Below are 14017 nucleotides of genomic sequence, written 5' to 3'. Positions count from 1 at the left end.
ACTGAATGAATACCTGCGGTAAGTCCGGATGTACTGTCACTAATTAGATCACCTGCTCAATACTAAGGAAATCCTTAAAACATGGCTGGCAGGTGGGCCCTGAGGCCTGGAGTTGAGGAGCACTGCTTTAAGGACAGATTTTATACAAAGGACTGTGCAATTGACACTCCCTGTAAAATGTATGTACAAATGTATCTTTTTTTTTTTTTTTAAATCAGATAATTTTTATTTGACTTTTTTTGTTTGAAAATCTCAAAAATACAAAAGGAAAACAGTCTGCACAGTATACATGTAACAGTTGATGACAAAAATACCATAGCATTAAAAGATCTGACAGTTACTTTCATGGGTGTCCCACGGAACATCAAACATAGTACAAGAAGTACATAAGATCAAGTAATTTAGTTACAAAGTATACCTACAAATGTATCTTTACATATAGATAGATATAAAGTATTCGGCACCTGAGTCTTGAAGATTTGTCGTACTGACTGGTTTCTTCAGCTCAAACCCCAGGAGATATAAAGCCAGGTTGGGTGGCTTCATTTCAAGGGAGGTGATGAGCAGGTTAAGGATGTGAATTTTGGTCTCGTGGTGGACTGTCACCAGTTTCCTCTCTTCTTCCATTTCTAAAGTATAAAAAACAAATATCACAAAAGTGATACATTACACCATCTAAAGCTCATACATCACAGTGCACATGCAACCGGTTATTTGGGGGGTGCACTGACCTTCTAGGGGGTTAGCCACCTCCTCCGATTCTTCACTGTCCAGGCACTCGACAAAACCAGCCATCAGTTTCTGACTAACTTTCTGCCAGAACAAAGAATGAACATGTTTTAGCGAAGAAAGTTTCACTCTTCTTCTAGATATCAGACAGATACCAATTGCTGTCTTCAGGACACGGTCATCTAATTCAGCTCTCTGCAATGTAGAGCCACTTTATATAATCTGAATATACAATATGGTGATGAGGATGTGTATCTGTACGTGGTACATCTCATCTGAAGCCCGTCACCAATATATTGTATTTTACTTACTTATATGCAAGGATTTTAAAGGGGTCATTTCATAAGGACAACTACTACCAATATACCCTATTAATGCTCCGGATCCCATTATGAGCCAGGAGAAGGAGACTCTCTGCAACAATGGCTCGATTCTGGCGGACTTGAGCTGTCCTTGTATTACATGAACGGCCACCATATAACACTACATTTTCCCTGTGGAGCCTGCTGCACGGGGAATGTCTGCCTGGCTGTGGCCTCCCCTGGCTACATCAGCTGCTTGCTGTTGGGCACATTCTGAAAGGGGATGTCTCTAATGAGCAAATCCCTTTAAAGTGTACTGCCAATTATATAGAGAACTAGCCTCATGTCAATAGCTGGTGCGGGCCGGTACACTGAACCCCCCCCTCCCAACAGATCGAACAAACAGGCTGACCACTGTTTGTCTCATTCTGAGAAGAAAGACCATAGATTTGCACTTCTGTCTTGGACCCATCTTTCCTGCTCCCTGGATCTGAAGTGGAACACGACACTGTTGGCCATGGACCAAGGGCATGAGCAGCAATGTCCGTAGGTCAGGTCAAGATTTGCCTCTTAGTGATTGTTACTTGGCTGTACCATGTCCAGGAATATAACTACCGTGTTCTTAAAAAAGCAAAGTCTAAAACTGCAGTTAAAGGGGTTGTCTCCTCACAGACCATTGGGGCATATGGCTAGGATATGCCTCCATTGTCTTATAGGTGTGGGTCCCACCGCTGGGACTCGCACCTATATCGAGAAAGGAGCCTCGAAAGTGGAGGAAAGCGCACTGCGAGGCTACACTGAAGATTTGTCTTTACCGGGTCCTGGGTAAAATCTCCCACAAGCTTGGCTTGGATGTTGGCGTTACTGGAAATTTTACACAAGATCTTTGCACTTTCAAACGCCAATTCAGGATTGCTGGAGCCATGATAAAGATACCTGGAAAACAGGAACAGAAGATAACAAAAGGATCAGTTTACAGGGTTACACCCATCTCAGACATTGATGGCTTAGCGATAGGATACGACACCAATATCAAATAGGTGCAGCCCGACCTTGAGTTGGAAGTGGGTCCCAGAGGTGAGACCTATCCGACACTGGTGGCATATCCTAGCAATATGTCATTAATATCTGAGATGGAAATACCCTTTTAATGCTACTTTTAATCTGCCTTTGCACTATTTGTTATATGTGCTAAGAAAGTTCTCAAAAAATATGTCCAACATATCCAAATGTTCTCTTGGTCTTCTGTGGGCAAGTGTATGTCGGTACACCCTCTCTACTATACACTGCAGCAGTATTGTAAAGGTACACTTATTTTTTATTTAACATAGAAGCCTATGGGTGATGTAGGTCACTGCACGTCTATATACAGCCAAATGTTGGAGGCACATATAATGAAAACCTCTCAGCATATGCCTGTGACAGACATTGCAAACGCAGTGTGAATACACTTTTATTTTTACTAGTGAAGCCCCAGCAAAAGCTGTAAAGAGTCTGCACCTTCTATATCATTTCCAGGTTCTCATATATGTATTTCCTGTTGCTTATACAGCAGCAAGATAATCCAGAGTGCTCCACTCAAGCCATCATTCCCTTAAAGGGGTTATCCATCCCATATAACGACTCTTCCCCCCCCCCCCCCCTTTCCCAATGCCCAGGGCCCTTGTATACATTACACTTACCTGCTCCCAGGCACCAGCATAACTCCGGATCCCTGCACGGCCGCCGCTGCATCTCCCCCATCGCTGTGATCAAAACATCCGGCAACAGGGGAAGCGGCCAATAGCAGGCCGCGACAGGGACGAGCCTCTCTAGCATCGTGGCGGCTATGCAGGATCCACAGGGAAGCAGGTAAGTATAATGTATACGAGGGGCCCGGGCATATCGGGGTGTCATTAAAGGGGTTGGATAACCCCTTTAAAGGGAATCTGTCACCACGATTCTGGACTATTACCTGTAGTAATATGTGAGTAGTACCGTAGATTGGGAGTTCAGATAGCCATTTGTCATTTTCCGACTACTCCCCACTGTCAGCGCTCAGAGCTGCACTGAAATGCACAGTCCAGACTGCTGTGCTAAATATTAATGGATTTCAGCGTAGCTCTAAATGCTTACAGTGGCAGAATGGGGTGCAGTAGGAAAATAAAAAGTAGCACTCTGGATTACATATCTGCAGTACTACTCATGTATTAGCGCAGATAATAGTAGACAATCGAAGCGACAGATTCCCTTAAACACACTAGGGCTAACTTCATAGAAAGCCGCTAGCTTAAAACCTACAAGAAGAGGGAGACCATACATACTATGTGGATTTGAACACTCACCTAGCAATATTCACTACATGATCGGCCTTCTTGGATCGTGGGTTGATGCCTTGTAACAACTGTTCCAGAGGGGTGACGATCAGCGGAATGTGGCTTTCCCGCAACAAGTCCATGAAGAGGTTCTCTTTCTGCAGCGTCAGATTCAGAAGCATGAAACAGCACGTCACGGCCTTCTCCAAATGTTTCTTACCTGGGAAACACAAACAGTCACACCACATGCTATCTTCTGGAAAGAGCGCCGAAATCACAAAACTAAAGTCAATAGGAGCAGCGCTGCAGTGATGAGATCAGTGCATTACAAACTTGGGGATGCTGTCTGCTTCCAGTGCCGGCGCTGAACAGCAGGGGTGGGGTGTGTCAGACCCCTTTCAATCAGCTACTGATGGCCTGTTTCTAACACCTTCCAGATTAATGCGTCTCAAGCAGCCTCAGTGAAACTGGTTCTCTTGTATTTATTGATGATGTGACTTCTGACAAAAGCAGCAGGATGAATTCTGAAGTGTTTTGGGCAATATTATCTGCTCATATTCAGCCAAATGCTTCAGAACTCATTGGACGGCGCTTCACAGTGCAGATGGACAATGACCCAAAGAATACTGCAAAAGTTGTCACTGTGATTTCGTAGTAAAGAGGTCACAGAGAGGCACGGAGCATTATCAGTCATGTTAATGCTCCGTGCCTCTGCAGTCTGCATCGGGTCTTGGCACTCTTTCACGGAGCGGATGCCACGCACGGCATCCGCTCGTGTGAACCCAGCCTTATGCAATGGCCAAGTCAATCACCTGACCTGAATCCGATTGAGCATGCATTTCACTTGCTGAAGACAAAACTGAAGGGAAAATGCCCCAAGAACAAGCAGGAACTGAAGACAGTTGCAGTAGAGGCCTGGCAGAGCATCACCAGGGATGAAACCCAGCGTCTGGTGATGTCTATGTGTAGGGCTGAAACGATTCATCGATTTAATCGATGTAATCGAGGCAAAAAAATCCTCGATGCAGGGGGGGGGGGGGGGGGGGGGGCGGTAAATTGGTGGCACCTGTGATTTGGCATGGGGAAATGGGGGCACCTGTGATTTTGCATGGGCTGGGGAAAACTGGGGCACCTGTGATTTGGCATGTATAACGTTATTGGCGTTAGAGGGGTTAATGGGAGCACCTATGATTTGCCATGTATAAAAGTATTGGGGGGGGAAGAGGGGTTAATGGGGGGCACCTGTGATTAGGCACTCGGAAGGTTGATCTAGGGGAGTGGGGGACATGGTGGATGGCATGGAGGCACTGGGAAAGGGGGACATCATGGCAATCTGGATGGAGGGGCTGATGGCAGTGCCATCATGGGGGCACTGGGGGACATGGCATGGAGGGGCTGCTGAACTGAGGGCACTGGGAAAGGGGGACGTTTTTATAAAGCAATACATTATTTTAAGAAGGTTTTTCTTATTAGATTACTCGATGAATCGAGAAATATAATCGATAGAATACTCGATTACTAAAATATTCGTTTACTGCAGCCCTATCTATGTGTTCCAGACTTCAGGCTGTAATTGACTGCAAAGGGTTTGCAACCAAGTATTAAAAAGTGAAAGTTTGATTTATGATTATTATTCTGTCCCATTATTTTTGGTCCTGTAACAAGTAGGCGGCACATATGCAAACTGTTGCAATTCCTACACCGTTCACCTGATTCGGATGTAAATTTCCTCAAATTAAAGCTGACAGTCTGCAGTTAAAGCACATCTTGTTCGTTTCATTTCAAATCCATTGTGGTTTTGTGTATAGAGCCAAAAATGTTACAATTGTGTCGATGTCCCAATATTTATGGACCTGGCTGTATACTTATGTAATATGACGCCCATGGGAGGTCAAAAAAAGATCTATAGGAGACAATAACAGTATACTTTTCTTCTTTTTTAATTAATCTTGCAGTTTTCCACTGTAACTGGACAATCCACAGGAGCCCCAAGGGAATTGTGAACCCCTGTGCTGACATTAGAAGCGCAGTCATTGGCTGAGCGGAGACTCCTCAGAGGTAGCGGCCGACTACTTGACCTTACATATAATACGAACAGTAGAAATCCAGCTGCTCATTAGATAAAACACTTGATATTAATATTCTAAAAAAATTGCATCACAGAGGTTGTCCGATCTGGACTTCTTGGGAGATACCTCTTTGCATATTAAATTTCCCATGGAGCATTGCCAATAAGTCTCCATACAGGGCTGGTCTCTAAGGAGAGCCAGTACCTTACCTAAGCTGCCTCCAAGTAGGGCTGAAACGATTACTCGATTAAATCGAGTAACTCGACACAAAAAGTCCTCGCGTGAGCGAAGCGCTTGCTATTACTCACGCTCCGTGGTCCCGCGCCAGCCCGCACCGCGCTGCACTGTATCCTGACACATTATCAGGACTAGAGTTGTTGCGATACCAAATTTTTGATTCGGTTTCGATACCATGAAAAAGTATTGCGATACTCGATACCATTCGATACCACGCGAAAAAAATAAACAAAAAAAGCCACGTGCATTCCTCATTTTTAAAAATGGCGAATCGCGCAGTTTTTATTTTATTTTTTCTGTTCCGGCATTCACCACCTAGATTTTTTTTTTATATTTTAATAGTTTGGACTTTTCTGACGTGGCGATGTAATATGTTTATTTGAAATTGGGAAAAGGGGGGGTGATTTATACTTCATATTTTAGTGTTTTTTTTTTTTTCACTTTTTATTTAATAACTATTTCCCCCCTTAGGGGCTAGAACCTGGGATCTTTCATCCCTTTTCCTATTCACCCTGATAGATCTCTATCAGGGTGAATAGGACTCCACACTGTCCCTGCTGCTCTGTGCTTTGTGCACACAGCATCAGGGATGTTACCATGGCAACCAGGGCTTCTGTAGCGTCCTGGCTGCCATGGTAACCGATCGGAGCCCCAGGCTTACACAGCTGGGGCTCCGATCAGAAGCTGCCACTGCACCACCAATGAGGGGGAGTGGAGAGGTCCCTGTGGCCACTGCCACCAATGATTTTAATACTGGAGGGTTGAGAGGGGCCGGCGCACTGTGCCACCAATGATTTTAATGGGATGGGGGGATTGAGGGGGGGGGCACACTGCACCACCAATGATTTTACCCCTTTATACAGGAGGCGGGTACTAGCAGATCAGCGGCAGTTAACTGCCGCTGATCGCAGCTCCCTGTCAGGGGCAGGGTGCCGGCAATGCGATTCTGCTGCCGGCACCCGCCTCCTGTATGTGTTAAAGACTGACTACTGTATATGAGTCCAGACTTTCACTATTAGGCCACACAGAGCGGCGCCCAGCGATGTCTCAGCACTCACCATTTAGTCCTGGGCGCCGCTCCGTTCGCCCGCAGTGCCCCATTACTGTCTCCTCTCCTGCTACACATGCTGCTGAGCTGATTACTATCGGAGCGATGGGAGGAGACATCAGCTTCACTAGTGGGCGTTCCTTCTCCCTGGCTGTAGCGCTGTCCAATCGCAGCGCAGGGAAAAGGAACGCCCACTAGTGAAGCTGATGTCTCCTCCCATCGCTCCGATAGTAATCCTATCATTGGGGGCGCAGTGCGCCCGCCCCTCCTCCGCCCCTCTCTTCTCATTGCCGCCCCTCCTCCACCCCCTCTCTTCTCATTGCCGCCCCTCCTCCGCCCCTCTCTTCTCATTGCCGCCCCTCCTCCGCCCCTCTCTTCTCATTGGTGCGTGGCAGCGGCAGCAGCACAGGGGGAGGGAGGACAGCTTCCTTCTCCCCGTGCTGCTGAGAGAGAACATGAGCGCGCCGATAGCAGCGCGCTCATGTTCAGAGATACTAGACTGCGCAGAAGCGCAGCCCAGTATCGAAAAAACGGAAATCCCGGTATCGTATCGATACCGGGACAAAAGTATCGATTGGGTATCGAAATTTCGATACCCGCAACAACCCTAATCAGGACACAGTGCGCGCTTACATGCACTATGTCCTGACACTGCGTGACGTTAGGAGGACAGTGCAGCGCATCAAGAAGAAGACAGAAGATCTACAGGAGAGTAAGTATTTTATTTCACTAGCGCTGGGGACTTATGGCTAGGAGAGGGAGATGGTGGTACTGGGAGCAGGGGGTGTGGGATGATGGCAAGAGGGAGGGGAAGCTAATGGCACTGGGGGGTCTGATGAGGTTTTTAATAAAGGAAAACGTTCTTTTTATTAGCTTTTTCTTATTAGAGTACTTTATTAATCTTCCGATTCCGGTGTCTTTTTACATATACCCATGCTGGGCGAGAGAAATATCTCTCTAAAAGACAACTTTTCCCATTTTTTTATACAAAGTTGTCATTTGACAGAGATATTTCTCTCACCCAGCATGGGCATGTGTAAAAAGACACCCCAAAACACATTGCCCAACTTCTCCTGAGTACAGCGATACCACATGTGTGACACTTTTTTGCAGCCTAGGTGGGCAAAGGGGCCCACATTCCAAAGAGCACCTTTAGGATTTCACAGGACATTTTTTACACATTTTGATTTCAAACTACTTCTCACGCATTAGGGCCCCTAAAATGCCAGGGCAGTATAACTACCCCACAAGTGACCCCATTTTGGAAAGAAGACACCCCAAGGTATTTCGTGATGGGCATAGTGAGTTCATGGAAGTTTTTATTTTTTGTCACAAGTTGGTGGAAAATCATCATTTTCCGCTAACTTGTGACAAAAAATAAAAACTTCTATGAACTCACAATGCCCATCAGCGAATTCCTTAGGGTGTCTACTTTCCGAAATGGGGTCATTTGTGGGGTGTTTGTACTGTCTGGGCATTGTAGGACCTCAGGAAACATGACAGGTGCTCAGAAAGTCAGAGCTGCTTCAAAAAGCAGAAATTCACATTTTTGTACCATAGTTTGTAAACGCTATAACTTTTACCCAAACCATTTTTTTTTTTACCCAAACATTTTTTTTTTTTTATCAAATACATGTAGAACAATAAATTTTGAGAAAAATTTATATAGAAATTTTTTTTTTTTTTTAAAAATTTACAACTGAATGTGAAAAATTTCATTTTTTTGAAAAGATTTCGGTAAATTTCGATTAATAACAAAAAAAGTTAAAATGTCAGCAGCAATGAAATACCACCAAACGAAAGCTCTATTAGTGAGAAGAAAAGGAGGTAAAATTCATTTGGGTGGTAAGTTGAATGACCGAGCAATAAACCGTTAAAGTAGTGTAGGTCAGAAGTGTAAAAAGTGGTCTGGTCATTAAGGGTGTTTAAGCTAGGGGGGCTGAGGTGGTTAATATATTGTTTTGTGGGAAACAATTCAGAATAACTTGCAAATTTTTCACTTAAAAAGGGTTATCCCGATAATATAATGACCTATCCTCAGGATAGGTCATCATTATCACATACGAGTCCCCCAGCCAATTAGCTGTTACAGGGAGCTGCACTCAATGGCGCTCTGGTGAGCATAGCCAGCTCCTGGCAGCTTTCCACGCACAGCGCCGTACATTGTATAGCGGCTGTGCTTGGTACTGCAGCTCAGTCCCACTTTAATATGGCTGAGCTACAACTAGGCCATGTGACCAATGTACAGTGACGTCACATGGCCTAGGAAGAGGCCGGGGCACTCAGAGAGCTGGACTCTAACAGCTGATCGCCGGGTGTCTCGGAGGATAGGTCATCAACAAAATTTACCGGATAACCCCTTTAGAGAGGACCTGTCACCAAAAAATGCAATGCAATCTGAGAGCACCATGTTATAGAGCAGGAGAAGCTGAGCAGATTGATAAATATTTTGTGGGAAAAGATTCAGTAAAACCTGTAATTTATATCTTAGCATTTTCCACGTCCTGTGAATACCTATCGGTACCGGAGGCAGGTGATATCAGTGATTGACAGCAATGTACATAAGAGATAGCTGTTAGTCGCTGATAACCCCTCCCTCCTGAGTATTCACAGGGCGGCAGATATAAATGCAAAAATTACAAGTTTTACAGTTTTTTTTTTACTCACCATAATATATGAATCTGCACGGCTTCTGCTGCTCTATAACATAGTACTTTACATTTGCATTTTTTGGTAACAGGTCCTCTTTAAAGGGGTTTTCTAGAATTTGAATAGTTGCTGGTCTATCCTCAGACACCCTGCTCCCCCACAAATCAGCTATTTCACAGTAGCGACAGTGCCAGAAATACACAGCATGGTCCAATGTCTTATGGACAGGGGTGGTTACTGCAGCACTGCACCCATACACTGCAGTTGTAGCAGCGCTACAATAACCAGCTCTGCCCACTGTGGGACGGAGTTATGTAGTTCCGGCATCGACTTCCGGAGCTACCGCAGAAAAGCTAGTCTGTGGGGGTGTCAGACCCCCACAGTTCATATACTGATGACCTATTCTGAGGATAGGCCATAAATAGTAAAATCCTGGACAACATGTCAGTTTTAGTAACTACATGCATTCCCCATGTAATACCAATTCTGGAGCATCTATTCTTATCATTCTATGTCATGCCAGTCATTGCCAGGAGTCTGCAGTAAAGGTACTGCTGGGTGTTACCAGTGGTGTGTGTCTGACTCTATCCAATCAGTACTGCTGATGTCAAACTGTGCAGGGACAAAACTGGTAACCCCCATTTGTACCTTTACTGCAAGCTGCCGGCAATTCACTAATAACTTCTAGTAGAAAGAAGAGCTGCCATCCAATGAACTGCGCTGTGCATGGTTAGCTGATCGGTGGCAGTGCAGGGTGACAGAAACCCACCGATCAGACTGATGACATATCCCCCCATTTAAACCAGTGTTTGTTCTCAATGTATTTTTCCCCAGCTTCAGACTTTCCGATCTGGCAGCCTCATAGATATTGCTAAAATACTCATGTGCTAATAGGTAACCTTAGAAAACCGTGATGCGTTGCATACTGTACCAGGAAAAGGGGCATAGGTGTCCAACTGTGTGACACCCTCTTCCAGCAAGCTGAGACACAACTCCAACATTGGGGACTCGTTCAGTAAGTGATGCATTAAACTGAAGCCAGGCGGCTTGTAAGCAGCTTTCTCCTCTCCTGTAAAGGAAATATAGGTTGAGACAGATGGTCAGTGATATCCAAACCATAAATGCCTAATGATCATATGAAAAAACACAGTATAAAAATATAAAAGCAAAAAGCTTCTAAGATCCTTGGCAATCATTTCTAATCAGCAGAAGTGGCAGACATGTCATGTATTATTACCATTCAGCCATTTATGAAACATATCCAAGAGCCACTGAAACTAGGCAGCTCTCAAATCCTAAAAACGATGGCATATGAAGAAAGGTTACTCCACCAACACAATCGATAATGGGAGCCACTTACCTTGCATCTCCACATATTGCTCGACAAAGTCTTCCGGTTGAGGCTCGTAATCTCTCAAGAGTTTGTAAAAGACATCGAGTACAGCTTCAGCCACTTCCCACTGTTGGGACAATAAAGAGACAAAGATGATGATGACTATGCTACTAGGTCTTCTCTTCTTCAGATTTAGGATAAAGCCCTTTAAGTGCCTTTATAAGTAGGTAATCACCAGACTAACAGTACAGGGTTTGAGTAAATAATCAAGGAGCAAAATCCTACCTTTTCTGCAGCTCTCCTGTAAGCTCTGGTGCGGAAACGGAGGAAAACAGTATCGCGGAGAAACTGCAGGTAGGGTTCAAATCCAGGGGGTCGTAAGCCAGCTCCGAGGTTGGACGGAAAATAGCTCTCCACTAAGGTCCCAATGAGGTTGCAGAAGGCTCTGGTGAGCGGATACTCCTCAGCTCGTGACTCAATTTCATTCAGTTCCACCTTAAAAAAAAATATGGTAGATATCATTTAAATCAACTGCACTACTGCAAAACCATAATGTTTAAAGGGCTTTTCCAGCCTGTAAGTGATGGTGATAAGCCATCACTAGATGATCAGCAGGGGCACCATAGCAATCAGCTGTTGTGTGCAGCTCCGTCGCTGAAACTTGGAGCTACAGAGCGCCGTCAGCATTGTAGTGGACAGAGCTTGACTTCAATGGGAGCAGCGCTGTCCACTACAATGTTGACGGGGCTCTGTAGCTCCTTCACCGACAGCTGATTGCTGAGGGTGCAGGGTGCTGGACCCATGCCGATGGCCATCACTTAAAAGGCTATGAACACTTTTGGGGCAATTTTTTTTTTTTATGATTACATTTTACTCATTCTGGGGTTAAACGGGTTGTCTCACTTCAGCAAGTGGCATTTATCATGTAGAAAAATTATTTTCCATATTGCTTCCTTTGCTGGTGGGATTCATTTTTACATCATATTATACACTGTTTGTTTCCATGGCTACAGACCACCCTGCAATCCAACAGTGGTTGTCGTGCTTGCACACTACAGGAGAAAGCATCAGCCTCTCTGCTGGCCGGGACCATGGGAGCGCACATAGGCTAGTGCTTTTTCCTATATTGTGCAAGCACGGCCACCACTGCTGGATTGCAGGGTGGTCTGTAGCCATGGAAACGAGCAGTGTATATAACGTGATGGAAAAATGAATCCAGCCCGCAAAGAAAGCAATTTGGATAATAACAATACATTAGTATCATTTTTGCAATTGGTCTGTATTAAAAATATTCAGGAGCTTTGCCATAAAGGGTTAACTTCTGCTTAGCTGTGAGAATTGTACTCCCACTTTGTGCAGGTCTCTAAATCACTTATAGCTCAAAAGCACAAAAGGTCCCTTCAGATGGGACAATTCAGCAGGAAGGAACCGTTCCTTCCTAGCAAGCCCCTGCTCTTCAGTGAAAGAGACCACTGCATTTACATGTAGTGATCTCCTCCACAGTAAAAGGAGGAGCGATCAATAATGCCATGGCTCATCCCCATAAGGAATAATTGTGAGAGTGCAATCTGCTGCCAGCAAACGACAATTTAGGTGTCTGCACAAACTATTTAATTACCCGACGAACAAGCGCATCGCTCTTTTATCGGGTAACCGGCGGCACCTTTACACCGCCAGATAATTGGTAACGAGCGTTCCTATGAATGCTCGTTAGCGATTATCTGGCAGATTTCTGGCCCGTGTTAGGCCCCTTTCACACGGGCGAGTATTCCGCGCGGATGCGATGCGCGAGTTTAACGCATTGCACCCGCACTGAATCCCGACCCATTTATTTCTATGGGGCTGTGCACACGAGCGGTGATTTTCACGCATCACTTGTGCGTTTGCGTGAAAATCGCAGCATGCTCCTCTTTGTGCGTTTTTCACGCAACGCAGGCCCCATAGAAATGAATGGGGTTGCGTGAAAATCGCAAGCATCCGCAAGCAAGTGCGGATACGGTGCGATTTTCACGCACGGTTGCTAGGAGACGATCGGGATGGGGACCCGATCATTATTATTTTCTATAATCAGTCACATGATCTTTTACCATGGTGATGGACCATGTGATGACCGGAGTGACATCACCACAGGTCCTTTTCCTGAAATCAGCAAAGAAGGAGACAGAAGAGATGCCGGCTGCGCGAGCAAGTGGATTAAGGTGAGTTTAATTTATTTTTATTTTTTTTTAACCCCTCCAGCCCTATTTTACTATGCATTCTGTATTCAGAATGCTATTATTTCCCCTTATAACCATGTTATAAGGGAAAATAATACAATCTACAGAACACCGATCCCAAGCCCGAACTTCTGTGAAGAAGTTCGGGTTTGGGTACCAAACAAGCGCGATTTTTCTCACGCGAGTGCAAAACGCATTACAATGTTTTGCACTCGCGCGGAAAAATCGTGCATGTTCCCGCAACGCCCGTGTGAAAGAGGCCTTAGGGCTGTAGTACACCAACATATTATCTGACCAATATCTGTCCACTCAGACCAATTGTCTGTGTGTATACTAAAAGATCTGTGTGAGTAAACAGCCATCTGACCAATGACTGGTCAGAAAATCTGTCAGATAATCTGTTGGTGTAATACAGCCCTAAAAAGCCCATTATTTAAACCACATGCTTATAAGTAACATAAGAATTTAGCTATAATGAGTGTTTATTAGGTCAGAAATAAAAAGCTATCAGCCGATCTGCCATATGGAACACAGTAAAGACACAGTGCATGCTACTAGAGAATCTCAAGGCTGTACAGTGAAAGGGGCTCAACATTTTTAACAAAGTTTAATTGAAAAAATGATTTTTTTTAAATCTCAAAATTAGTACAATGCAATCATTTTAAAAATGGCCCTCAAGGTGTCCATAGCCTTTAAAAAGCCCTTTAACCCCTAATACACATATTTTGGGCTGTTTTAGTCATTTGCTGGTTAACTGTAGAAAGAACTTTACTTTTAATGTTAATAAAGTAATTTTTGTCTCTATTTATAGCGGTTGGGTTTTTAGATCATGATGTAGTAGAAACAATGGGGGAGATTTATTAAACTGATGTAAAGTAGAACTGGCTTAGTTGCATGTAGCAACCAATCAGATTCCTCCTTACATTTTTCACAGCTCTTTTGGAAAATGAAAGGTGGAATCTGATTGGTTGCCATGGGTAACTAAGCCAGTTCTACTTTACACCAGTTTGATAAAAATCTAAAATGAGTGATCAGCTGCACCTTTAGATGGGCAGATTATTGGGAGTAGGAACGTTCGTCCACAATAATCTGCCCAACAATCGGGCCATGTAAACCCACCATTAGATTTTGTGACGGATA

The 14017-nt window shown here is 44.5% G+C and overlaps 1 protein-coding gene across 3 annotated transcripts in view; it reads right to left on the bottom strand.

Annotated features, from left to right (window-relative positions):
- Nucleotides 1-14017, bottom strand: part of NUP205 (nucleoporin 205) — a 94671-nt gene that overhangs the window by 53951 nt on the left and 26703 nt on the right. For all 3 annotated transcript variants that reach the window (XM_040438355.1, XM_040438361.1, XM_040438365.1), the window contains exons 15-21: nucleotides 10947-11156; nucleotides 10689-10788; nucleotides 10260-10397; nucleotides 3356-3545; nucleotides 1847-1967; nucleotides 732-813; nucleotides 465-629 (exon numbers count right to left, since the gene is read on the bottom strand). In XM_040438355.1, the coding sequence (XP_040294289.1) occupies nucleotides 465-629; nucleotides 732-813; nucleotides 1847-1967; nucleotides 3356-3545; nucleotides 10260-10397; nucleotides 10689-10788; nucleotides 10947-11156 (1006 nt within the window). The remainder of the gene's footprint in view (nucleotides 1-464; nucleotides 630-731; nucleotides 814-1846; nucleotides 1968-3355; nucleotides 3546-10259; nucleotides 10398-10688; nucleotides 10789-10946; nucleotides 11157-14017) is intronic.

The sequence above is a fragment of the Bufo bufo genome, chromosome 1 (genome assembly GCF_905171765.1).
Source record: "Bufo bufo chromosome 1, aBufBuf1.1, whole genome shotgun sequence".
Lineage (NCBI taxonomy): Eukaryota > Metazoa > Chordata > Amphibia > Anura > Bufonidae > Bufo > Bufo bufo.
Note: the sequence above shows the minus strand (reverse complement) of the source record. Positions and strands in the feature narration are given on the sequence as shown.